Here is a 25,608-nt window from a genome sequence, read left to right on the forward strand (position 1 = left end):
CTCATAACAGGCTGTGCTTGTTGTGACATCAGGAGAGGACTCCCCCAGGCGTCTGGTCCAAATTGTCAATGATTTCCTCATTTCTCCTGATTCCTAGGGTAAGGGAGCAGCACTTCACAATAATAAGAGAAACCACAGAACTGTCAAAAACTCAAAAGCAGTTAAAAACGCTGTGTATGTTGTATGTGGGCGTGTGCATGTGTGTTTGCCTATGAGTACAGTGTGGGCATCAGATTCCAGGGCTGGGTGTATTCCTCTGTTGTGTGCCACCTTAGTTTTGAGATAGGGTCCTACCAAACCCAGATCTGTCTGTCTTCACCCGCTCGCTCCCCCTAGTGCTGGGCCTGCTGATGTATGTGGATACACTCAGCTTTTATGTGTGTTAGGCAGATGCAAATTTGCTTCTTCATGCTTGCACAATCAGCGCTTTGTCTACTGAACCATCTCTCCAACCCCTGGAAGACTGCTTCATATTTAGGGTAAAAAACAAAACAAAACAAAACAAACCCACTTGTATAAAGATAGAAGATAAAAACAGGAAAATGAAGACATTTAAAAAGAAAGGCATTGCTCTTTTTATGTTTCTGTGCACCCCATTTCTGCTTTGCTCTCCACCATCCCTCCTCCTTCAGGTGGTCCATGATTTGCAGAATAAGAACCTGGTGGACAGCCAGGATCCAATTCAGCACCTTGGCCAGTGCCCCTCCCCTCCCCAGGGCCTTCATGTGGCCCCCAGCATTTAAGCCTGTGACTCAGGCCTTTGCAACTGACCTTCTGGTGTGGTGGTCCTGGTTCTGAGCTGAGCTGGTGGTGAGCTTGGGGATGTAGAACAGAGTCGAGACCCAGGCAGGAGGAGAGGAATCTGTCCAGGTGTGAGCAGTCAGCCTCTTGGGATGGCTTCCCTGGCAGTGGGGGGAAGGGCCTGTCCCCAGAGTCTCCGAGGTGAGCTATTTACTGCTAAGAGACTTTTATCTTTGTTGTTTTCTGTCTCTGCCACCACCCCAGAGAGAGGGACAGAGATAATAGCCTAATTTATTGGGGATGGGGGGGGGCCCAAGCTGTGGGACCCAACATTCCACTTACCCTGGTAATCAAGCAGATCTCTAAGCTCTCCCCAGCAGACATGGGGAATCCGAGGCCATCGAGGACAAGGAACCTGCTCAAAGTCACACAGGGGGCTTCAGAGCCCATCTTTAAGCCACAGGGGACCCATGGTGTAAGGTCCCTCTTCAAAGCCCCGGATCTTAGTTCTGGTGGCCGTCCCGTCACTGAATGGTCCTCAGAGTTGAGAACGGTCCCTCCAGAGAGGTCCAATGGAGTGTGGCCTCAGCACTTCCAGCTCTGCCAAGGAGCAGCTGTGGATCCCCTGGGCAGCGCTGCCTCGTGGCCCTGACACTGAGGTAATGACACTATCCTCATGGGCTCCTCTTTGTGGTTAGATAAAGTGTAAAATGTACTAGCACTTTGCTTACAGACCGTGTATGGGGACTCAGAAGGAGCTTGGGACAATCAATTAGCTCTTCCTGCCAGCCTCCGCTTCAGCTGTATTGTCAGCCTGACAATCCCAACCTCTCTCTCCCCCTCCCTCCCCTTCTGTCTCCCCCCTGCCCTGTATCTCCACCCTCCCCCAGGCTTCTGTCTCCAGTGTTAGATCTAGTCCCTCTGCCGAGGAACTCTAACAATTCAGGGCCTGGTATGGGTGCTTCTCCTCCATCCCACCTCTAGGTTCTAAAGACCCACTTAGTGCCTTAGATGATCTACCTCCCTAACCCTGCAGGTGAGGAAAGGAAGCAAGGACACTTTAAGGCAACGTGAACCAATGAAAAGTCAGGACTAGACCCCATGTTTCCTGTTCTTGCATTACAGAGCTCCAGAGGACCAGGCAACCTTCTCCTTTGCCTAGGCTGCTTCTCCATAAGTTGGAGGTAGGATGGACTTTGGTCTCCATAGCAACCTAAGGACTTCCCTATTTACCTTGTTCCACACTCCTTACAGGGTGCAGGAGGAAGATGGACTTCTCAGGGGCCAAGGGGACATGGAAGTTTAGAAAATCTATGTAGTTTCAGGCACAGACTGCCTGCAGGAGGAGAGACAGGGCCCCGGTGACTGTTCATTTTATAGCTTCCCAATAAATCATGTTAAGTCCATGCTATTATCCCTATTCTCTGAGGGGAGCAACTTAGGCCCTGAGAGGTTAAGCTGTTTTTCCTAAAGTAAAGCCTGATCCAGAGCCCAGGCCTATATAGTTTAAGAGACAAGACTCTTGCTGCCCTGTAGGCTTCCCTTTCTGCTTTCAAGGCTGCCCCATTCTCCTCCAGACAGAGGTCTGCCCTGCCTGGGGCTGTCCTGGCAGGGCTGTGGTGTGGGCGCTGGCCTAGAACTCGGTTCTTACTGTCCAGTGTAGGCTATGGGCTTCTCAGACTCACATCCTGTCTTTAGACCTCACTGTGCTCCTGATATGTGCCCAGCAGGGCTGCCTTGGACTGGCTATGCTAATGAGTGTCCCCTCTCTGGGGTGGGGCTTTGTGTTCATCAGAATGAATGGAACGGACACCTGTGCCCTGTAACTTTAATTTAATACAAATTGATCATGATGCACAAAAAAGGGCAATGTTTTAAATAAAAATACTGTCAGGAGTAGCCTGGAGTCTGGGAGTTGAGGGCGTGAATAGGGCTCGGGATTCCTCTTGCTCAGGGAGGCCCCAGTGCATGGCAGTTGTAAGTGGGAGCCCCTCAAGTTCATCCATTCTGGCTCCTTGGAGATGGGCATGCTCGCCGAATCCCAAATACAGGCTTGAAGTCCCAGGACTACAGTGAGGCTGGGGGTGCCATTTTGGTTGCACATCTTGCTACTCCCTACTCCTGAGGTTGTTGCCTCTGGGCAGGGACAGGCAGGGACAGAGCCATGGAGCAGGACATCTCTAGCAGCTCTGCTTCAAAGTCAAGGCCTTGAGGTGGATTCATGGATTCTCCTGAGTTCTGCACAGTTGGATGCTGTGGCAAGGAAATTGTAGATGGGCCTGTTCCACCTCCATGTTAACTTTCTGTATGGCTGAGGCTGGAAGAGAAAAACTACATTTCCCAGACTTCTTTGCTGTCAAAGTCTGGGTTCTGACTCAGGTTTCCCCAAAGGGATCCCTCTGAAAGATGCTGATTTGGAACCTGAGTTGAGAGAGAGAGGCAGGCCCGGACAATCACTTGCTGGCATGGACGGTGGCGGCGAGCAGCTTGTGAGGCAGGGGCTCCCTGCAAGTGGAAACAGCTTTCCTGGTTACTCGAGACACGGTCCCTTTAGCTGCTTGGAGTTGTTCCTGGAAACCCCAGGGCTCTCCTCCTCCAGCCCTTCCAGTGATCTTGCAAGCCACCAGGGAGCTGATTTCGAATTCTTGTCTGATGAAGCCAACTAAAGTGGTTCTTGTTTGTGCATCAGGATCCTGTGGGAGTCAGATGCCAAGTCCAAGGTGGTCCCTGCCATTCAGCCCTCCTGGGGTTCAGGCAGGTCCTGATGCAAAGAACCAGCGCCCTCTCTGTCCCCATAGCAGGTCACAGAGGCCTGGCAGATGAGGGCTGGCTGGGACATGGATCGTCCATTGGTGCTTTGCCCTGACAGTGTTCTGTGTTGGTTTCTGGGGCCCTTCTGCCTCACCCTGCCCCAGAGTCCATGGACTGGAAGGTAGTGGGTGACTGTACTGTGTGGGCTGCCTGTCACATGCCACAGCATCTTCTCTGACTTGAAGATTAGTGGGAGAGGAGGAAACCCACAGCTCTCGACTTGGTGCAGAGGTGGCAGGAGAGGGTGACCTCAGACAACCCTAGGATCAGCTCCCGTCCGGGTCTCCTGTGGACTTGGCTCAAGAGTAAAATGGCCCATTACTCTCTTGGTCAGGGCCGAGTCACGTCTTAGGCCATGAGCATAAGAGGATTCTGTATATCTTTTGGGCTGCTAGCTAGAGATCTCATCTGATCTGTCACGAGGCTAGGTCACCTGGGCAGAAGGAGGGAGATTTCTTGTCCCTGGGATAATAGGGATGATGGGTTGGGCAAGGGCGGCCCTGGGGAGAAGCCACGTCACATCCCATTATGATCAGAACCACAGGACATTAACCATGAACCACAATCTCCAGCTCACAGGCAGGGCAGAAGAAGCTGGGGGATAAACAACTGGCCTGAGGTCTCAGGGTGGCCACGGTGGGTCTGAGTAATCCAGGCTCCCATCTGCTGGGCAAGGCTCTTGCTGGTGGTCACAGACCCAGAAGGCTTTGGTCTCCCTCGGCCCGGATTAGATTCGGACAGTGTTGATCCTCAGTGGCTGGACATTCTTGCCATTGGCATGGCTCTGGCCAGGGCTGAAGTAGGAGCAGAGCTTGCCAGGGAATTTCTCTCGGAAGGTGTAGAGCCAGGACATGTCATCGGCATTGTAGAAGATGAGGAGGCCCTGGTCATAGTCCAGGAAGACACCCACCTTGTCAAGCTTGTCACGGACGTTGAGCCGCGTCCAGGGCTCTGTGCACGCGCTGTACTGGTTGCCGTCGTGCATAACAATGCAGTAGAAGCCACGGCTAGGCTGGATCTGGATGCTGCCCTTGCGGCTGGCAGCCTCGTGGGCCAACCCAATCACCCACTGGGTCTTCTCGGCCACCACCACCTCCCAGTAGTGGACTCCACTACTGAAGGCTTCGGAGCCCAGCACCGACACCTCCACATCAAAGCGCTTTGGTGAGTCCTGCAGGGGTTGTGGGTGCAGGTTCCCGTAGGCCACGATGGTGCAATCATCAGACAGGATCAGGCGCTGGTGGGCAGTGCCCGGGTCCAGGGTCAGGGCAGCTGGCACTAGGTGGGAGAGAGAGGAGGATGGAAAGATCAGCGGAGAGAAGGCTGTGGGCCCATTAGCCAGTGCCTCCCTGGGGAGAGGGTCCTGGTTGGTCTCCAGGATGCTATTGACCTATTGTGTCATAATATAAATGAATATTAATTTGTCCTCTTGTCTGTTTCTTTCTCCTCTGAAAAATGGAACAGCCTGCCATCTTTACACCTGGCTGCAGAGAGGTAGCTGATAGGGTCACGGAATGACTCCCAGGGCAAAGCCCAGAGGAGGTCCAGAATTACGGGAGTTTCAGAGCTGGGAAGGAGCAAGATTAGTCAGATGATACTGCCCCCTAGAGGGCAATCTGGAAACGTTTGCCAATTGTCTCCAAGACTGGTGGGAGCCTGGGGCAGGCCAGCCTCACTGGGGATTGTTCACCCCCACCACTGTACTCCAGATGCCACACATCCACGTGGTCGAGAAATCTTTATATGCGGGTCCAAAAGTAAACCTACCGCTGTATATGTATAAATGTGATACCGCTTTTGTAATTTTAAAACACAATGAGGATTTTGGAATGCAACGACCAAACCGAGGGGGGCTACATTTTATTGTTGTTGTTTAGAACTAAGAATGATTTGCTCTTTTGGAAAATACACCTCCAAGGATGACACCGTTGACATAGGCAGTCTCCTGAATGGTGTTTCAGTTACACTGTGAGCAGCTAATGGTGGCTTGGCTGTGTTTTCCGATGCCAGTCTGAATGAGCTTCTACATACTGACCTTCAAAATATTTAATTACAGGCTGGGGATATAGCTCAGTTGGCAAAGTCCCTGCCTGACATGCACAAGCCCTGGGTGCATGATTCCCAGCACCTCATAAAACTGGGCATGGTGGTATGTGCCTGGAATTGCGACACTCTGGAGGTGGAGGCAGGAGGACTGGAAATTCAAGGTCATCTTCCACTACACAGTGAATTTGATGCCAGGCTGTGTGGCAAGAAGTGATGTCTTCAAAGATGTTTAACTACAAACATCTTCTGTTTTTCCTCTATATTATGGTCAGTTGTTACATATGCATGTGTACATTATTGTATGTACATATATATTAAAAAGGTCATATGTATGATCTGAGATTTAAAATTTTATTTGTTGTGAAAAAATAGACAATATGTCCCAAAATGTTGGAAATCTGTAATCCTACCAACTCTTCCATTTGACAGACAGGAAAATCAAGACCCTCAGGAGCCCTGACTAATCGCAGATCAAAAAATTTGGCAGACCTGGGACTATTCAAGGCCACCTGGTACCTGGCCACAGTCTACCTCTTGATTCAGGCCTAGAACTTTGCTCATGTGTCATGCCCCCCCACCCCCACTCTATTCAAAGGCCAATCCTCTAGGAGCCTTTGTACTGGAGGACTCAGGTGGTTCCTCCCCTAGCCTCCGGGACTCCTGTGCTCTCTCTGCTGGTCTCCTACACGGGGCATGGCCCTCTGGGCCCTATCTCACCCACTTAGCATCCAGAGGCCAAGGCCTGGGTTGCAGTGAACTCTTTCTCCCTTGAGAGTTCAGCGCCCAGCACGGAGCCTGGCATGGACAGGCTTCTGGTCACACGAATGCATTCACCCCTGCCCAACAGCATCCAGAGGGAGGGTGGTGTAGGCTGGGTCACCTGCTCTGAGCTGGCCATACTGGCTCAGCAGGTCTGATTGGATGGTCTCTTGAACTCTTGTCAAGACATCTGTTTATTCTTCCGGCTCATTCTGACAACCCCCCAAGGAGCAGAGGAAGCCTGGCACTTCTCAGCTAGATGAGTATTTTCAGGCCAGAGCAAGACAGAGGCGAGAAAGAGTGGGAGAGAGCGATGGGATACTGCTACTGTTCCTTGGGGCCAAGGACTTTCCCCAGCTCGCTGGAGCTTTCCTTATTAGCTGGAGCAGGGACATGATCTCTAGACTGGACCACTGTTACTTCTTATTTGGTACCTCTGTCGGCTGTACACACGGAGAAACAAGACGCTCCATTGCTTGTGACCGTCCCACTAGGCAGCCACGGCTGGTCCCAGCATCATGCAACCCCAACAGGCTGACCTGCATGGAGCTTCTTCCATGAGCTAGATCATGGTAATTCACTTCTGCACCTCACATTTATCTCTTGTCTTCAGAATGCAGAGAGCAGTGTGTCAACAGGAGCCCTGGGTATAGAGAGGCCCATAGAACAGTCCTTTGTCCAGGGACAAAAAAGGAGGGGGTGGCTAATGGACCCACACATGAACATTTGCCTGTATTCTGTCAGTCACTGGGTAGTTGGTGAGAACAAGAAAGTTGTGCAGTGTAAAGAATTCCCACAGTGAGAGGAAAGGCTGGAGGGAAGTGTGTGTGTGTGTGTGTGTGTGTGTGTGTGTGTGTGTGTGTGTGTGTGTGTGTGTCTAATTAGAGACAGATGTTGTGTCGGTGACACTACAGGCAGTGGGATACACTGGGGGTGGAGTGATGTGCGGGTGTTAGGGTCCCAGGGAAAACTGCAGCAATTGGGAATGCCAGACTCCCACATCCCAGACGCCTAGGATACTGTGAGGAGGCCAGCAAAAGGAAGACCCCAAGGCTCAAGGAACAGTTAAGGGGATACTGGCAGGCAGCATGCAAACTCAGCCTGACTCGAAGTCTGTGTAGGGCATTGTGGGCCACTTCCGGAGCCTCTGCTGAGTGGGTAGGGCTCCTGGCGGTCCTAAGACGGGTGTGACAATGAAGAATCTGTGGGCAGAGGAAAGCCTGACCCCAAGGGACCTCCATCCTCTGTGCAGACCCTGATTCCCTGGGGGTGGGGCCAGCTCTTGGGGGGCAGGGCCTGGGCTGTGAGCCTGGCATTTCCCCTAGGCAAGAGGTATGGCCTGACTCTGGGTTGGCGTTTGCACTCCAGAGAATGTGACAAGCTCTCCCACCTCGTCTTTAACAGAGGGTCCCATCCCCAGGCCTCGCAGTACCCTCCCTGGGGCTGGCAGGAGAAGTGACCTTCAGTCCAAAGAGAGGGGCCCTGAGGGGCACGCTGGTGTGGCAGCTCCCCTTTCCCCCCTCCAAGAAGCCTGTACCCTCAGGATAGTGATGAGACCCAGTGAAACCAAAGTCTTTCTCCAGGCTCATTGCCTTAGAGGTCAGAGTTCACCTCTAGCTGTGACACTCTTATTTATAAACAAAGGCTGAGCCGAGGCCTCTCTCCTCTCCAGGTGTGTGCTGAGTCTCTAAAATGTCTCCAAGACCTTGGATCAAAAGGCATCCAGGAAGGGTCACAGACTTCCAAGTCCTGTGAAAATGTTTCCTGTTCCTCCTCCACCATCACCCAAGCAGCAGAGAAAGGCCTCCCAAATGCCCAGCCCAGGACACGGCCTGGCACCTGGAGGCCTGTGACTCTTTGTTCTCCGGTGTGGTAGGGGTCTGATGGGACAGTAACTATGTCTGTATTTTTTTCCCTCTTCAAGCCAGGCCTTAAAAAAAAGAAATCTAGCCCTTCAGGTCTCACACCTCCTCAGGCCCTCAGTACCCTCTGCTTCCTTCACAGTCTGCACAGAATAGGCATTGCTCCAGAGTCACAGTAGTCCCAGGGTCTCCATGATTGTAGCCATTTTTTGGAAGAGAAAATTGAGGCTCTCCGAGGTAAGTGATTTGCTTAGATTCTACTTGGGGTGAAAGGTGAATTGTCTTTTCACATGGTGTCCTTCCATTCTTCGGCCTCAGAAAATCTGACCAGCAAAATGGGGAAAGAGTCTGATTCATAATAATAAATAGTAACCATGCTTGATAAATTATGGTATCATCTTCACAGAGAAATCAGTTCTCTCTCTTATCTACCCTGGACAACAACCAGGACCATCTCTAAAGTGTAGGTGAAGAAACTGAGGCTCAGCTTTGGGGAGCGTGGGGGCCGCGGGGGGAGGGGAGTGCTTGGTGGGGGGAGGGGAGGCAGGTTGCCTTGGGTCCCACAGCGGGGCAGAGAACATTCTGGGACTCCAGTTGATTAGATCCAGATGAGTAGCAATGGGGGAGAGGCCAGACAGGGCAGGGGAGGCTGAGGAGGGAGAGGAGTGTCTGGTGTCCTTGGGATAATGGGCTGCCTGGCTCGCTGGGGAGGTTTGCACCTGGGAGCCCCCGTGATAGGGCTGGGTTGGCAGAGGGATGGTGGGTGAAGGGGTGGGGGGTGCGCAGGCGGCTGGCGGTGATGCAGTGTGGAAGCTCCAGAGTAGAGGAGCAACAGGTGTTCGACGGGGTTCTCAGATGACCCAATGGGAAGCTTAGGCTGTAAAGGAGGGGCAGGCAGGAAGCCACCAGAAGCCACAGCTAGGTCCCGGGGGAAAGCCGCCCTCCCATCTGGACATAAAAGGCTCTGGTGCTCCCTGAAGAGCCAGAGTGACTTCATAGGTCCCACAGACAAAGAGAGGGCCCAGCCAACCAGGTCACTGTTGTCTGAAGTCCCAGGGGCCTTTGCTCAGGGCAGAGTGCTCAGGTCACACACCTGTCCCCTCAGGCCTCTTGCGGGCAGTGTTCTCAAGGCCTGTGGTCTCAACTGAGACAATTTTGCTTCCAAAAGAAATCTGACCACGGCTGGAGACACTTTTTTGCTCTAACCGAGGGGAGGGGCCCGTGGCATCTAGTGAGTAGAGGCTGAGGAGACTGCTAGTCTCCTGTGTGTCGGACAGGGCCTCCAGCGAGACCTTGTGGGTCAGTGATGCAGAGGCTGGAGACTCTCTCCCTGCTTGGAGCAAACACTTGCTCACTTGTGATGGAGGCAAAAAAGGGGTACCGTCGTCCCCGACATTCAGAGGACATAACTGGGCTAGAGGAGAAAGGGAGTATCCAAGGACCTGCAGCAAGTCCCTCTGACACCTACTGAGTACCTGCTGGATATACTAGGCACTGCTCTAGAAGCAGACTTGAGTCTACGTCTGTTCTTTCATTCCTTCATCAACACTGACTGCTGGCTGCAGGGGATACATTGAGCTCAACCTCCGGCCTCGCCCTTAGAACTCAGAGTCGAGAGAGAGAGAGAGAGAGAGAGAGAGAGAGAGAGAGAGAGAGAGAGAGAGAGAGAGAGAGAGAGCCACACAGGCTATGATCAGGCATTGTAATCAGAAAAGCCCAGGGTTCCCCGAGGAAACCCAGCAAGTCGTTTCAGCTGAGGTGTTTAAAGGCGAAGCTACAAAGGAGAGAGTTTTGGCCGTCAAATACCGAAGACGGTGCCAAGGTCTCCAGGCAAAATGTGCAGAGGAGGGAGAATTTGGCTCCCGCACAGCCTGGAGATGGCTCGGTACAGCTGACTGTGATGTCTTGGAGGGTTTTGAGTGACTGGGTGAGGCTCCTGTGACAGGGAAAGGGCAGGTGGCAGCTGAGGCGGACAGCTTCTAGACGACCCACTCGAGACAGCTTCTAGACTGCCCTGGGTCCCCGGGAGGAGAAAACAGATCCTGGGGCTCTTGTCTCCCTTTAGGTACACGGCTTCACCCACCTATGGCTCAGTGTGAAAGTTCTTCAGAGGCGGGGAGCACACCCCAGGAAGGCAGTTGAGTTTGCTAGAAAATGTCCCTTCCCCACAACCATTGTTGCTTTTGTTAATTAGTGTCCCCCTTCCCCCCTTCAACTCTAAGACAGCAGGAATGACATATTGGATGAGGCCTGTCACCTGAAGGGGAGCCCCAGCTCTGTGACCCAGCATTGGTAATTGTACCAGGCCCTCTCCATCACTGATGGGGCTCAACTAAGGACATCCTGGGGTCTCCCACGCTCCCCAATACTCAATGCAAACCTGAGCTTCTCCTGACGGCTCCATTTGGAGCTTCTGATTGATTGACCCCTTGCCCTGCTCACACACCCTGCCCACACACCTCCCCACCCCACCCCAGCCCCAGCCCTAGGCTTCCATGATGTGCAAATCCCATGTCAGAGCCCTATCTGCCAAGGTCTGGCCACTTGGCTTGACTCTTCAAACTGAGGAACAGTCACTGTTTATAGAATGGACTAATGAATCCATCCAGGTGGTCTAACTCCCGTGTCAGGACAGGGAACGTCTGTCCCTCTACCTGGGGAACAGGCATGGTAACGGCACCTGCTGGAGAGGGTTTTCTGGGGACTCGGTGAGCTCAGCATAGGCTCTGGGGCACAGCAGATCCATCCCATTGCTCTAGCTCTGAGCCTCCAATTCTACACCTGTGACATGCGATGACTGTGGTAAGTACCCCCACGGTGACATACAGCACTTAAAGACAGAGCAGAAGAACATCAGCAGGCACTCTGCCCACATCCTGCTCGGCCACCTGTCACACATGGCCCAGGTGGCAATCCACACTTCCCCCTGTCTCCCTGGGAAGACAGGCGGAGCCTCACCTGGGTGGATGTCCTGGAAAAGAGACTTCCAGATGGTGTACTGCAGAGGGCCGGTGTACTTGGAGGTTGGGAAATCTTCGTATGTCAGGTTGGTCTCATGGATCTTCCCCTTGAGCCTGGAAGGACAGCAGGAGAGAAGGCTTCATGGGGTCCGGTACCCACCTCCAGGGCGAGGTCATGAGTGGGATGTCTGTGGGACTGAGATGCAAGTGCCTGCTTCTGCCAAGTCGGACCTCTCCCTTACCTTAAGTCTGTTTGCTCCTCTGTAAAATGGGTACTGTGCAGTTGTTTCTCAGGCTCCTGGCCAAAGTCAAGTGCAACGGGGGTACTGTGCTAGCCCTGCCTTTCGAGGCTTGTTGAGAGGATTTCACGGAGTCATTCACAGAAAATGCTTAGCTCAGTGGCTCGCTCATGGCCAACATCAAGCACATGATGTTAGTGGTGAGTGTTGATCTCTAGTAAGCCAATACTAAGTGATGCCATGAAGGGGAGCTTTGAGAAGCCTGGGTTCGAACCCTGGCTTTACCACCAGACCAAGTAGCCTTGACCAATCAACTTCTCTGAGATTCAGTTTCTGTATTTGTGAAATGAGTATTGTAACTCCCTGCAGGGGACTCAGAAGGTTACAATAATATAATGTCTCTAAAGAATGATATATAGTATTAATGGTATTGTAAGTTAGGGGCTGAGGAGATAGCTCAGTTGGTAAAGCCTTGCAAGTATAAAGTCCTAAGTTCGATCCCTATAACCCACATCAAAATAAAAACAGGTGCGCACTGGAAATCCCAGTGCTGGGGAGGTGGAGGCAGGAGGATTCCCTGGGGGCTCGCTGGCCAGCCAGTCATAGCCTGCTTGAAGAGCTCAGGTCAGTGAGAGACCTCATCTCAAAAGACAAGGTGGAGGTCACAGAGACGCATCAGAAGTTGAGAGCTTATTGCTCTTCAGGGGATTTCCGTTGGTTTCCCTGCACCCATGTCCAGTGGCTTACAACTGCCTGTAACTCCAGCTCCAGGGGATCTGACTTTGCCCTCTTTTGGTCTCCACAGGCACCCATACATCCGTGGTATACACTTAAACAGACACACACATAGCTATAATCCTAAAAAAAAAAAAAAACCCAACATGGACAATACCTGAAGAAGGACAGTTGAGGGTGTCCTCTGGCTTTCACACTCATGAAATGCACAGCCCATCTCCCCAAATACATAAAATACATACGTGACACACAGCACAAAAGTGTGTTGAAGGGCTATAAACACCCACAAATGTTGCTTATGCTGTTACAATATAGGTACTGTTCTGAGATAAGATTTCACACTGTAGCCCAGGCTGGCCCCAACTTGTCACAAACTTCCTGCCTTAATATCCCCAGGGTTGTGATTACAGGCGTCAGCCACCCATGCACATCCAGCTTAGAGAGAATATATTATATACAGAATAATATGGATACCAAAGGCTTTTAGCCCGGGCTCTGGCATATTTATAGCAGATTCCTATAAACGATGATGAAAATATGATTGGATGAATTATCTGCTGACAGCCCCATTCCCATGAACCCCCTCACTGCCTCAGTTGGGTTGGGAGAGGCACTCGGGGAAGGCTGGAGCCAGGTGGCACTTACCTCTCAGACAGGGAGGCCACTCCAGCCAGGAAGGTGTGCCGGTCAGTCTCAGCCAGCCGCTCCTGCAGGATCTGGGCACCCTCTTGCACCTTGCGCAGTTGCTGGCTGTAGCGCTGGACCTTCTGCTCAATGTCGGTCAGCGTGCGGGCGGTGTCAGCCTCCAGCTCCTCCAGCATGGCCTTCTGCCGCTCGCGGAGAAGCCTGTGCAGCCGCTCAAAGGCCTCCCCGATGGTGGTCCGCAGGCTCTTGGTGGAGGACTGTGGGGGGGATGACCATCAGGGGTTATGGGAAAGCGTGGGTGGGACCCAGTGTGAATCTCACTGTGTTCAGTTGCCAGTGAGAGGGGGCAGCTTTGACACAAAAATGGGGGACGGGGGCCTTGCTTGGCAGGCTGGGTACGGCACGCAGAGAAGCAAGGTGATGAGACAGGACCTGCCCAGGACAGAAGGGCTCGTAGTTCTATGGGGGTCCATCAGGAGACGAATGAAGTGGTACCGCGGAGTCAATGAGGCTGTGAGAGGCAGGAATGGGCGATACTGCCCAGATTCCCACGAGCGAAGGAGGGATGGGAAAAGCTCCATGGGGGATGCCTATGTGCCCAGGCCGGGATTTAATGGTCTCTATTTTTTTTTTTTTTTTTTTTGAGACAGGGTTTCTCTGTGTAGCTTTGGAGCCTGTCCTGGAACTCACTCTGTAGCCCAGGCTGGCCTCGAACTCACAGAGATCTGCCTGGCTCTGCCTCCCGAGTGCTGGGATTAAAGGCGTGCGCCACCACCGCCCGGCTAGTGGTCTGTATTTTAAACACCTCATCTATAGGTTCAAAGGATGATGACAAGGGGATCGTGGAGGTCAGAGACCTTCATAAACAAGCAGAGACTGGGCACAACTTGGTGCTCACTCTAGGACCAAGGCCACCTCCAAGGGAGGTCTGCACATGCCCAGAGACTCTCCCTTCCCCGCGGCCCAAGAGGAGGCAGAGGAGTGACTGGAGAAAGGTCCCAGCTCTGGGTCTCTAGCTGTGGTGGCCTCAACTACCTAAGCTCTGGGTACCCCAGTTTCCCCACCTGTAAGAGGGGTTACAAAAGCCACATTGCAGGGGTGTGGTGGAGATGGTTCATCAAACGGGGTGCCACTCCAGGCACAGAGGGAAAGCTGATGTACAGCAAAGGAATGATCTCTAACGGGCATGCCCATGGAGTCCACACGGAGAGGTGGCTTCTGAGTGGGCTCCAGGGATGGGGGGAGCATCGGTCGGGCATGGCAGTGGGGGGTGGGTCGGCAGAGGGGGGAGCTTGAGGAACGCTGACAGTCAGGCAACACAGGATGTGGCCGCATGTGGGGCCTGCCTCTGCAGTTTCACTTTGTGGGCCTCTGGCTGGCAGTTCATAGAGTCAGAGACCCCACTGTGTTCAGTGCCCGGGGCTCTGTGGGAGGCTCCACAAAGGCTCAATTAGGGCCTGTTCTCTCCTGTGGTGGCTGCTGGCCTGCAGGAAGAACGGCTGGCAGCAGGCCAGCCTCCCCGCGCATGCCCACCCAACACGCCGGGAAGACAAAGAAGGAGAGGAAGAGAGGCTGGGCATGGAGGGAAAGGCTGCCAGGGGCCTCCTGGAGCCCCGACCCAGGGAGGTTCAGGCTGCTGCAGCTGAAAGGATGGGGTCCACCTCCCTGCATCCTCTAGAGCCATCTTCCAGGGCCTCCAGGCTCCAGGTTCCCCTGTCCGGCTCCTACTAAACTGCTCCGCAGCACTATCCACCCAGTGGCTGCTGAGTCTTGGTTTGTCTCTGTTTCTGTGGCTGTGCCTCCCCAAGGCTAATGGGATGGGGGAGGGCTCCTCCCGAGAGGCTCTCTCACTTTTCCAGCTGTTAGGTAGCCAAGGTTCTTATCTGCTGCCTCCTCCACAATATGTCTCTCTAGCTAGTGCACGAGCTCTTCCTAGGGAGGAATGGCACGTTCCCTGTCCTTGTGTACATCCCCAGGCCTGGTGCAGGCTGGAGGTCAGACATCATCACTGATGAAGGGGAGAGGGAGGGAGCGAGGGAGCGAGGGAGCGAGGGAGGGAGGGAGGGAGGGACAGACGGACGGATGGACGGATGAAATTGCTTAAGATTATGTCACAACGGTGAAGGCAGACTCCATTTCCTTTCCAGGCTAGAGTGTCCTGTGTCCCCAGGACAAGAAGGGATGGATAGAGAAAGAGGATGAGAGGCAGAGAGAGGGGACCAGGAAGTGGCATATCAGAGTGACAGCCCAGGAGTTCCGTACAGAGCCCTGTTGGGTCTTCCCAAACTCTTCACGAAGTCGTACATCTTGCCACTAAAACAAACTATGGGGCCTCAGGCCTGTCTGCCAGGCTCTCCCGGCTGAACTTTCCTCTCTGATCAAAGTGGGATTGCACTTTCTCACTACCAAATGAGGTTTATTACTGTTGTTATTGTTGACACACTTCCTCCACAACTCCTTACTACAGATCAGATGCTGTGCCAACTTTGGAGAGTCCTGCTCTCAGGACTCGCCTTTCACCACGGGGTCCCGGGGATTGAACTTACGCCGTCAGCCTTGGCAGCAAGCACCTTTAATGCGCTGAACCACCCTCTCTGACTACTCTATCGAATCCTAAGGCAGAGCAACGCTGCCCGGCCTTTCATTTGGCTCCTTGGTGGGGAAGGCAGCCCAGCTTAGCACATTCCCAGACACACACTGGGTCTGGGGCAGCTGTGGCCCTTTCAGAGACACTCTGCCAAGAACGTGTCACCCATCTCAGAGCCAACCAAGGAAAACACCGTCAGAGGAGGGGGAGCAGACGGCCCCCAGGCAAGGCCACTGGAGGGCAGGCAGGCGCTGCCGAGGAACCAGTCAGGCACCAGGTGAAATATGGCCTCAAAGCCTCCATCAGCATTTCTTATATAAATATACCCGTCCAGACAGGAAGCCAGGCTGGGGAGAGGGAGGGGAGGCGGGCCCCCCAGCAGCACACAGATGGACAGGAAAGGTGGGCAGGAGGTCAGTGGAGGGGAGGAATGTGGGGATGGGGGGAGAAGTGAGTAAGAGAAGTGAAGCTGTAGGGGAGAACAGAGCCTCAGACACCCGCCCAGCCAGAGAGATTTCCATCTGTTTCTCCTCACAGGAGCAGTGTGGAGTCACCAGATAGACAGAGAAACTAAGGCCGTGAGAAGCACTGAGGTCGCAACCCCGTGGCTGTTTCTCATCTGTCACCCACTGAGGGGTCCTGCTCAGAGGCCCTCTGGAATGTCCTCTGAAGGAATGTGTGTCATGACCCTCCCAAGACCACGCAGCGGGTATGTGGCCATGCTGGAACACAGATGTAGGTTACCAATGGCTTCTCCAGGCCAGGTAACTCCAAGGTTCTGCCCCAGCTACGGTGGCTTTCATCTTGTAGAGCAGGGTCAACCCAAAGTCATTCCCTAGAGTCCCTCTGTGTGTGAAGCTCTCCTCCCAGACCTGAAGCTCTGGATTGAACCGGCCAGAGTCCCCACTGTTTGGATAAGGAAGCCCAGGAATGTGATTTACTCAATGTCACATGGGCAGTGTTAGGACTGGACCCATCACTCTTCTCAGGTTAGGGACAAAAGGTTCCACCCCATCACTGTAGCCAGAGACCACAGGACAGAATTTTGCCCTACTTTTCAGCATTGGAGTCAGGTCCCCCCATCCTCTCCAGACATGGTCTTGCCATGTAGCCTAGGCTAGCCTGAGACTCAACGTCCTCCTGTTGAGCCTCCTCAGTGCTGGGATTACAGGTGTGTCTCACGACACCTGGGTTTAGAGTCCTTATCTCTATGCTTGAGGGCTTGAAGGGAGATGACAGGAGTCGTGGCTTGGAGGGGACAGGCCACAGTCGGCTCCTGGGCAATGGGCCCATTTAATAAGGGAAGAACAAAGATATACTGCGTAGACCTTGTCAGTGTTTCCTGGTCCCACCCCAATGCCTGTTGAAGCTGAAGAGCAATGGCCCCACTCAGGCACCAAAGCCCTCTGTGGCGTTGGGGGTGGGTCCTACTCCCCTTCGCTTTCTCAGAAGCTCCACTCCTGCCCACCCTGCCTCTCTCCCATCACACCTACGCACCCAGAAGCCAGGTTTCCTCAGAGGGCAGGAGGATCCATCCTTCAAAGCCCTACCTCACCACTGCCCGCCCCGTCCCCACAACAGGTCAGGCTCACCTTGGTCTCTGCCAGCTGCCGTTTAAGTAGCTGTAGCGCCTCCGTGTGCTCACGCTCGCTGTCCTGAAGGGCTTGAAGCTGCTCCTTCAGTTCCCTCTGAAACACACACAGGGCCTGCATGGGGGAGCAGGCCACACCCAGCCAGGGCAGTCTTCGATGATGGAGAGCCCAGCTCTGTTGGCAGCTGGGGCCTATCCTGCCCTTGACCCCCAACCCCAATGGCCACCTCCCATTATAGTTCACCCATTATACTCCGTTGAGTATGTTGATTTGTTTCCTAAATCCAAGAGAGAACACTCAGTCATGGTGTCATATCCTAGACCTCTTTTTATTTTGAAATAGGGTCTTATTCCGTAGACCAAGCTGTCCCAGGACTCACTGTGTAGCCCAGGTTGCAGCAATCCTTCTGCCTTACCTTCTCAAGTAGCTAGGGTTACAATCATGAGTCACCAGGCCTCACTCTCTGGTCCTCCTGATGCCAAACAACCTCTGCACACCCTCCCTCGCCCTGCCCCTTAGCCACTGGCTGGCACCTGTGTGACGCTCTGATGGGGACCCAGATCGCAGCGGCACAGCCCACCGCCACCGCCGCAGGCTCGCAGGTCTCTGCTTGCCTGGCTGGACCCTGCTCTCAGCCTCCTGCTGGTACTAAGTCACTGCAGCCTATCTATAGTACTATTGCTACCCCCATTTTCAAGTGGCAAAAGGGCACGAGGAGGTCAAGAACCTGGCCCCAAACATACAGCCTGCACATACCGGCCAGGGCCAGCACGGTGAGCTGGAGCCAGCAAGCTTAATGACGAATCTAAGATGACACGCAGCAACAAATCCAGGCAGACAAGATGCCACTCTCAGACTGAAAACAGGACTGGGAACCGGGAGACAGGCAGCCAGGAAAGAGCTCGCCATGCATGCAGGAGGCCCTGAGTTTGCTCTCCAGCCCTGATGCACAAAGCTAGCTGTGGTGGCACAGGCTTGCAACCCCAGAACCAGGAGTAGGGCAAGGGGATCCCTGGGGCTCACTGGCTAGTCAGCCCAACCTAGTCGGTGAGCCCTAAGCTCAATGAGAGATCCTGTTTAAAAAAAAAAAAAAAAAAAAAGAAGTGGAGGGCTGGAGAGGGCTCAGCTGTGAGGAGCACTGGCTGCTCTTCCAGAGGCGCCAGGTTCAGTCCGAGCGCCCACAAAGTGGCTTGCCACAGTCTGCCACTTCAGTCTCTGGGATGAGATGTCCTCTTCTGGCCTCTGTGGCCATCACACAGGCATGTGGTACACAGACATGCATGCAGGCAAACACTCATGTACATAAAATAAAAATTTAAATCTTGAAAAGAGTAATAACAAAGACAATTAAGCTTTTTTTTTTTAAAGGTGGACTGCTACTAGATTCAACAGGTGGCCTCCATGTGCGCGTGCACACACACACACACACACACACACACACACACACACACACACACACACAAATGTTTCCCCCTCCAACAAAAAAACAGGCTCAGTGTTGTGATTTTTCCTCTGCCCGGAGTTCCATTTGGCTCAGCAGGACACTTATAATGGCCTTGCTTAAAACATTGATAGTTTGTTCAATATAGGTTTTCTGGCCTTATTTTTGTTTGAAAAGAAAATATCGTATTGGGTGTTATTCATGTGGACTTCTGAGGGATTTAGAATCTGCTTCAACCTTGCAGTTCCCTCCTCTGCCCCTTGCCTCCACCATGATCTCCACCATCCTCCCTTCTCGCTCCCATCCAGCCAAAATGGCTCTCCTCCATCATCCAGAGCTGACTCACACTTGGGACATTGTTTTGGTAGCGGTGGCGCAGGGATGCAAACCCCGCACCCCCCCCCCGCCTCCCCCCCCCCCCAGGCCCGCTAGGTGAGCATACTACAGTGGAGCCACACTCTTATCCCTCCAGCCTTGGGACTTTGCACTCACTGTTTGCTCGGGCTTAATATCGTCCACTTATCGGTTGGAGTCTTGTCTGACTACCCCACAGGCACAGGTAGCTCCCTTACACAGTCTTGGGGTCTGCACTGTACCTTTCCTTGACAGAAGGGGCCATACTCGTCCACGGCTTGGGTGTGTATTGCTTGCCTCACTCATTGCGATAGGACTTTGATGAGTGGGAATCCTGTGCACTTTGCTGTTACAGCTTCCTGTATCCTCAGTGCCCAGAGTGTTACTCGCACATGGCAGGGTCTGTTTATTTGTCAAATAAACAAATCGGGGTGGAGGTGGGTGGTCCCCAACGGAGTCCAGCTGTCTGCACTTACTGAGCCTCTAGCCTCTGTACCATAGGCAAGTGTCCTCCGGTCTGTCCCTCCACCCTCCCCATATTAACCCTTGGGTTCTCCATGTAGGTCCTTAATATTTATCTCCTTCTGTGATCTGCACTCAGTGGCTATCTGGTACTAGTTGGGGCTCCAGGAAGGGGCCGTGTCAGTGAATTTTCATGAAAACAGACCCTGTGCAATCCCGGGGATTCCAGTCAGCTTAGGCCAAGTAGTGCCAGACAGGCTGAGCTACCGGTTCCTATTTTTTTTCCTTTTGAGGCAGCTTCTCTGTGTAGCCCTGACTGTCCTGGAACGTGCTCTGTAGACCAGGCTGGCCTTGAACTCAGAGGTCTTTCTGCCTTGGCCTCCAGAGCACTGGCATTAAAGGCATGCATCACCACTACCCAGCTGGTTCCTATTTTCCCCTCCCTCTTACTTATCCATCTTGTCAGAGCAGGGAGGAGCCTCGACAAACAGCTGGTCCACTAAACACCGACACAAGACATGGCCAGGATAACTTAGGAAAGGAGGAATGGAGAACACAGAGCTACCTCGGCTTACTACCACTCACTCTCCAATGGTTTATTGAGCAGCTACGATGGAAGGGGCACCCCTGAGATCTGGAGAGACAACAGAGAGCAAGGCAGACGCACTTTCCACCTGCGGGGATCTTCCAGCCCAGTGAGAAAGACTGACAACAAACAGGAAAGATAAACAACGAGCAAGGGGATGACCAACATGGTCCATGCGCTAGAGAAGATGGCCGAGTGTGTGCCGGGCAGGCCAGTTTAGATGCTGTGTTTGGGGAGGTCTACTCAGAGTATGGTACACGAGCATAAAGCCAGCCATGAAAATAGGGGTAACAAAAATATGGGGTGGCATGTTTTGTGAGAGCAGAGAGCTTCCACAGACACAATGGCTGGAATTCTAGCAGCCATCTCAGTATGAGGCAACGGTGACCACAAAAGTCACCAGCTGAAAGGCTCCCGGGCCTCGGAGTCCTCGACGTGCGGGCCTACTGCACCGTAGTGCAGAATGTGGCTCCTTTGGCCCCCTCACAGCTTGGGGTCTAATCTAGCTTGGGAATTTGTCAAGAAGTAGATGTTTGGGGAAATGGCTTAGTGCCGCATTCTCCCTCATGGTGGTCCCCATGGGTCCTGTAAGGTTCTGGAAACCCCATTTGTCACATTATTCAGAACATCCTGGGAATATGGACAAACTCTTCACTGATTTTGAACCCAGGGTCCAAGGAACTGGCTTGCCCTTCTTCCTACATCCATCCAGGGGCAGTGGAGACTTTTCACCCCTCTACACATACACACCAAGGTCTCCTAGGACACCTATGGCACTGTCAGGGCTGGGGACATAGAAATAAGGGACAGGGTCAAGTGGGGAGAGACCAGGACAAACTTAGCACAGTGGATTCAGGGATAGTGTCGGGGACATCAGACCTGCCTTTCCTTACTGAGGAGAGGTGGTTCTGTGGGGTGAAGGGTACTCACTGATGCCATCCTGGCCAGAAACCTCAGGCTTGCTGTGGAGTCTGGTCCTGTCACCACACCCACAGCTCCTGCTTTGCCTTCATCATGCCTTTTCTGAATTCCAACCTCAGGACCCCTCTCTGTTCTGTGCCCGATGCTCCCCACAGCAGCTTCAATGAACATAAAAGTGTTTCTCCAAACCCCCAAGATTTCTTCAGAGCCTGGGAAGAAGGGCACAAGGCCTGGTCGGGGGCAGCATTCAAAGCCCTCTACATCAACCCTGCCATCTCTAGTCATCTCTTGGTCTGCACCTGCACTGCTCAGCATGACAGGCTTCAGCCTCATGTGGCTATTTACATTGGGTGAAAATGAAATGGAGTGGAAAATTCAATTTCTTGACCGTACTGGTCTCATCTCATCTCAAGGGCTCGATAGCCACTTAGGGCTGGCAGCTAGTGCATCAAGCAATACAGACGCAGAACTCTCCGGTGTTCCAGAAAGTTCTATTAGACAGCCCTAAATACCGTGCAGTGTTTGCATCCCAGCCCTTGCTCAATGTGGCCTCTGTTCAGGATGCTCATGTGACTCAGAGGTCATCTGTCCTGAGAGCCTATCTCCCAAACCCTCCCCTGTCGCGGGACATTCCTCTCTGTGTGCAGGGCCCATCCTTACACCGTTGTTGCAAATGGATTCTTCTCCCTTTGAGATAGGGTCTCACATAGCCCAGGCTGGCCTGAAACTCACTAAGTGGCACAGGATGACCCTGAACTTCTGACCCTCCTGCAGGTGTACAACACCACATCCAGTTTATGAGGTGCTGGGGATTGAACCCAGAGATTCACGCATTCTAGGTGAGTCCTCTATTAACGGAACCACATTCCCCAAGCTCCACACACTGTATTCTAACCGTGAGGTTACCTATCAGTCTCCCTTGCTAGATCTTGGGCTCCTGAGGGCAGAGACCATGCCCTGGAGCTGTTCTCACTCTCAGTACCTAGGCCAGGACCAGACACATCTAGCTTCTGACTTTTGCTAGGTGAACCTGTTCAGAGACCAGGACATGAGATAGAAAGGTAGGGAGAGCGACTTAGGAGGACTTGGGCAGGCAGCTCTGGGCCAGCCTCAGAAACAACTAACCCAGGGAGCCCAAAGCCTGGAGTCCACGGGTAGGCGCAGGAAGAAGACTGAGCTGTGCCACTTGGCACTCTAGCGTCTTCTCTGGCTTCGGATCAGACAAATGTGGGTGAGAAAGTCACCTGCCAGCTGTGTGTCCCCCGTGATGTAATCTAACCTCTCTGAGGCCCAAGGCCCTCATCTGCAAAATGGTGATAAATCATAGGTCCCAGGGCGGAGACAGTGAAATGAGGTAACAGTAGGTTGTATTTAGACCCCCAGGGCACATAACCTGGCATTTACAGGGTGCCTGGGATGCTGTCACTGTGTTCCAACCGAGGCCCCGTCACCGCTTCATGTCCTTGTCCCATGCTGTGTCCAGGCGGCCCCTCCCTGCTTCCTGAGATGGCAAAAGCAGGAAGGGGTGGGAGGGACCATCTGCTCCAACCCCTGCCTTCGCCAGGACGGGAAACAAATCTAAGGGACTGACTGGCCCAAGGCCACACAGCTTGCCAGGGGAGAGTAAGCCAGAAAACTCACTCCTAGTTGAGGCCAGTTAGCAAACAGGAAACTGTCAATAAACTCCTAAGTGACAGAGCAGCCACAGAGGGAGGACATGGTGTGCACAGCTGCCCGTAGGGAGGCTTGGAACCACCGGAGCTGGGAGTAGTGGGGTTTGAGTTTGAATTGTACAGGCATGTCATTATGACCCAGTACTCACAACAGTCTAGAAGGGTCTATCTTACAGAGAGAGGAACTAACAACCAGAGAGGCCAGGCAGCTTGCTTAGGGTCACAAAGCTATTAAGAGAGAGCCGAGGTTCTGAGTGACTCCAAAAACACGTTCAAGACTGACCCTTGAGCTCTCTACTCCCTTTACTCAATAGCAACACTTTAGAGTTGCCGAGTACCTCAAAATCCAGAGCAGCCACTGGGCATCAGGGTTGTGTGAGGCCCTAATTGTAGAGACATCGAATAGTCTGCAGCTAAGTTGGAGAGGCAAAATCTTGAATAGGTGTCAGGGAGAGCAGAGTTGACATGGGGGTCGGCCTGGCATCCAGTACAGCTGCCACCACTTGGCAGGTCGGTGGCACCTTTCCCCGTCTTGGGTTTCCAACCTGTAAAGTGAGGCTGTAACAGCATCGGCCTCGGAGAGTTGCTGGGACCATTAAACAGCTCGGTTCCTGGCATGACACACCACACAGGGTGGGCTGTCATGGTTGTGGAACCCTGTCCTCCAGGCCACTGTGACTGTCTGCTCAAGACTGGGAGGTTAGCGCTCCCTCACAGAAATGGGAGAGGGGTCATCAGACTCTCACGTGAGAGTCCAGCCACCCCGCGCCTCCTGCTCCCTCTGGTGTGTTAACCCCGCCCCACCTTTGGGGGTGTATAGGAGGTGGGAGGTTACCTGAAGGGGAACAAAGCCATTTATGTGACTCGTCACCTACGATATTTCCATGACATGGCTCTGGGAGCCATCCACACTTCTATTAGCAACCTCTCACCCACTCTCCAGTAAAGGAGCCTAAACTCATTGGTCCACCAAGTTGGGTGCAGGCATTTCTCTGGTTTGCCATTGCCCTCTCTGTCTGACAGAACACCCAGAAAAGTCACGCAACTGTCACCCTAAGAATGAGAGAAACAGGACCTTGGATCACAGAGAACACTGGAGTCCGCCTTCATTTCTGATGGGAGGGCAGAGAAGGCAGGTGACCGGGCTCCCCTGGCCATTCCAAGTGGTAAGGACTGGTCAGGCAGGGTATACCTGATGTGTGCAGGAAGTCGCCAGAGTCAGGCAGGTGGCAGGTGGGTAGAGTCATAAACTGGAAAGGCTGGCTAGGGCCAACTGGGCTGGAGTGGAGGCCTTGGATGTCATCTGGGGAGAGTTGGAGTCCTCAGTCCATCAGATCTAGTTCATTGCATGATAGGGAATTGGGGTGGGGCACTGTGTAGGACTACATAAGCACACAGCTGTACAGCTCTATCATCAGCTGTAAGGCCCTGGGGCTCTCCATCTATTTGGAAGGATCAGTTCAGAGGAAGTGATTACGGAGAGGACAGAACCAGGGCTCAAAGGCCCAGACTACTCTACTATGAAGCTGTCCCTTTACCTGACCCTGGGGGGCGGGGGGTGGGCGGAGAAAGATGCTGTAGAAGCCATCTTGACTCTGGCCTCAGGGACCCTTCTCATCTCCATGGAGGTCACACAAGCTCAGAGTCAGAATCCTGACACTGCTTGCCTGTGGTCCTACCCAGAGTCAACTTGCTCAATTCCTCCCCTGGGTGCTCCTGCTCCTCCTGACAGACACGAGTTCTCTGGCATCAATATTTTTGAGGGCAAGCCCTCCCTGTGCCCCTTGGAGCCTCACAGTCCCTGGCAATACAGCTGCTCTCCTGTCCCAGGGCCTCCCACAGACGGCCATGCACCGCTCCAGGTGTGTAACTGACAGGCTACACGGTCTGCTCACACCTGGCTCTGGTTCCCCAGCATCTTCAGGATCAACTTCTAACCTTTGAAGCATCCCCCCCACCCCCATGCCACATCCACATCCAGGGCCCATCCTAAGCAAATCAAGCCTCTTTCCAATCCTTATGCCCTCCCCCAACAACTGTCCATCTGTATGTGTGCCCACATATCCATGCCCCGGCCATATTCATGACCCAAATTCAAGTTCCAATTGACTTATTGGTATGACCTAAGCACAATGTCTGTGCCTCAGTTTCCCCATTTGTAAAATGGGGCAATGGTTGTGAGTATTAAAAGAGAGAGGGAACAGCCTGGTGGTGGGTGATGGTGCTTTTAATCCCAGCACTCGGGAGGCAGAGGCAGGCGGATCTGAGTTCAAGGTCAGCTTGGTCTACAGAGCTAGTTCCAGGACAGTCAGGGCTACACAGAGAAACCTTGTCTTGAAAAACCATAAAAAAGTGTGTGTGTGTGTGTGTGTGTGTGTGTGTGTGTGTGTGTGTGTGTGTGTTCCTTCTCAGTGTGCACCCAGCCCCCTCTGCTATAGCTATGGATGCCTTCCTTTCCTCTGTTCACACCCTCCCTGGCCCGCATCACTTCGGTGAGTTGGCTAGACCTTGGAAACAGCTCCCTATTCAGGAGGGGGCCTGACCCATAGAACCATGGTAGGGCCATGATCAGGTACCTTTGTCCTGGGTTCAACACAGGACCAACCCTCAGCAGCCGTACAGGTATTAAGTCCAGGACAAAACATTAAAGTCAACCTTGAATCCAAGTTTGATTGCACCTCCAAATCTTTCATGCCCACCCTGTATCCAGCAGAGCTCAAGGTAGGGTGGCCAGCCAGACTGTGACCTTGGACTGACTGGGTACAGGGCTCTGGCAAGCCTATTTTCTTATCTGTAAAGTGGGGAGCGTGGACCAGAGGGTGTCCAAAGCTCATGTACTTTTGGTTGCTACCCAAGGAGACGGTCAGAGGGCTGATAAAGAGGCTGTGCCTTCCACCTCTTCCACCTGCTTATAGGGAGGACTCAGGCAAGTTCCCAGTCTCCCAGCCTCAGGGAGTGTCTGAAGAATGCTGCTGAGCCTTGACCCTCTCTGGATGTAGGGACAGGAAGGGCTATCTCAAGGGACTGTGCTCACCACACAGCACCAGGTACACCTGAAACACCCACTCCACTCCACTCTTCAGACTGTATTTTGCCACTATCAACCTCGTCACCAGACAGTTTTGTTCCAGAAAATGAACATTCTGGGGATGTCGGGGACAACTTCAACTCTTAGCTCTACACTGTGACCTGAG

The 25,608-nt window shown here is 53.2% G+C and overlaps 1 protein-coding gene across 2 annotated transcripts in view; it reads right to left on the reverse strand.

The window, feature by feature from the left end:
- Positions 1-2,559: 2,559 nt before the first annotated feature.
- Trim62 (tripartite motif containing 62) overlaps positions 2,560-25,608 on the reverse strand; it is a 28,082-nt gene continuing 5,033 nt past the window's right edge. The window contains exons 2-5 of one of the 2 annotated variants that reach the window (XM_052716159.1): positions 16,978-17,091; positions 12,799-13,055; positions 11,178-11,293; positions 2,560-4,830 (exon numbers count right to left, since the gene is read on the reverse strand). In XM_052716159.1, the coding sequence (XP_052572119.1) occupies positions 4,280-4,830; positions 11,178-11,293; positions 12,799-13,055; positions 16,978-17,091 (1,038 nt within the window). In that variant the 3' untranslated portion in view covers positions 2,560-4,279. The remainder of the gene's footprint in view (positions 4,831-11,177; positions 11,294-12,798; positions 13,056-16,977; positions 17,092-25,608) is intronic. The other variant, XM_052716158.1, reaches the window with a different exon arrangement.

The sequence above is a fragment of the Peromyscus californicus genome, unplaced genomic scaffold (genome assembly GCF_007827085.1).
Source record: "Peromyscus californicus insignis strain IS unplaced genomic scaffold, ASM782708v3 Scaffold_5__1_contigs__length_169319896, whole genome shotgun sequence".
In the NCBI taxonomy this organism is placed as follows: domain Eukaryota; kingdom Metazoa; phylum Chordata; class Mammalia; order Rodentia; family Cricetidae; genus Peromyscus; species Peromyscus californicus.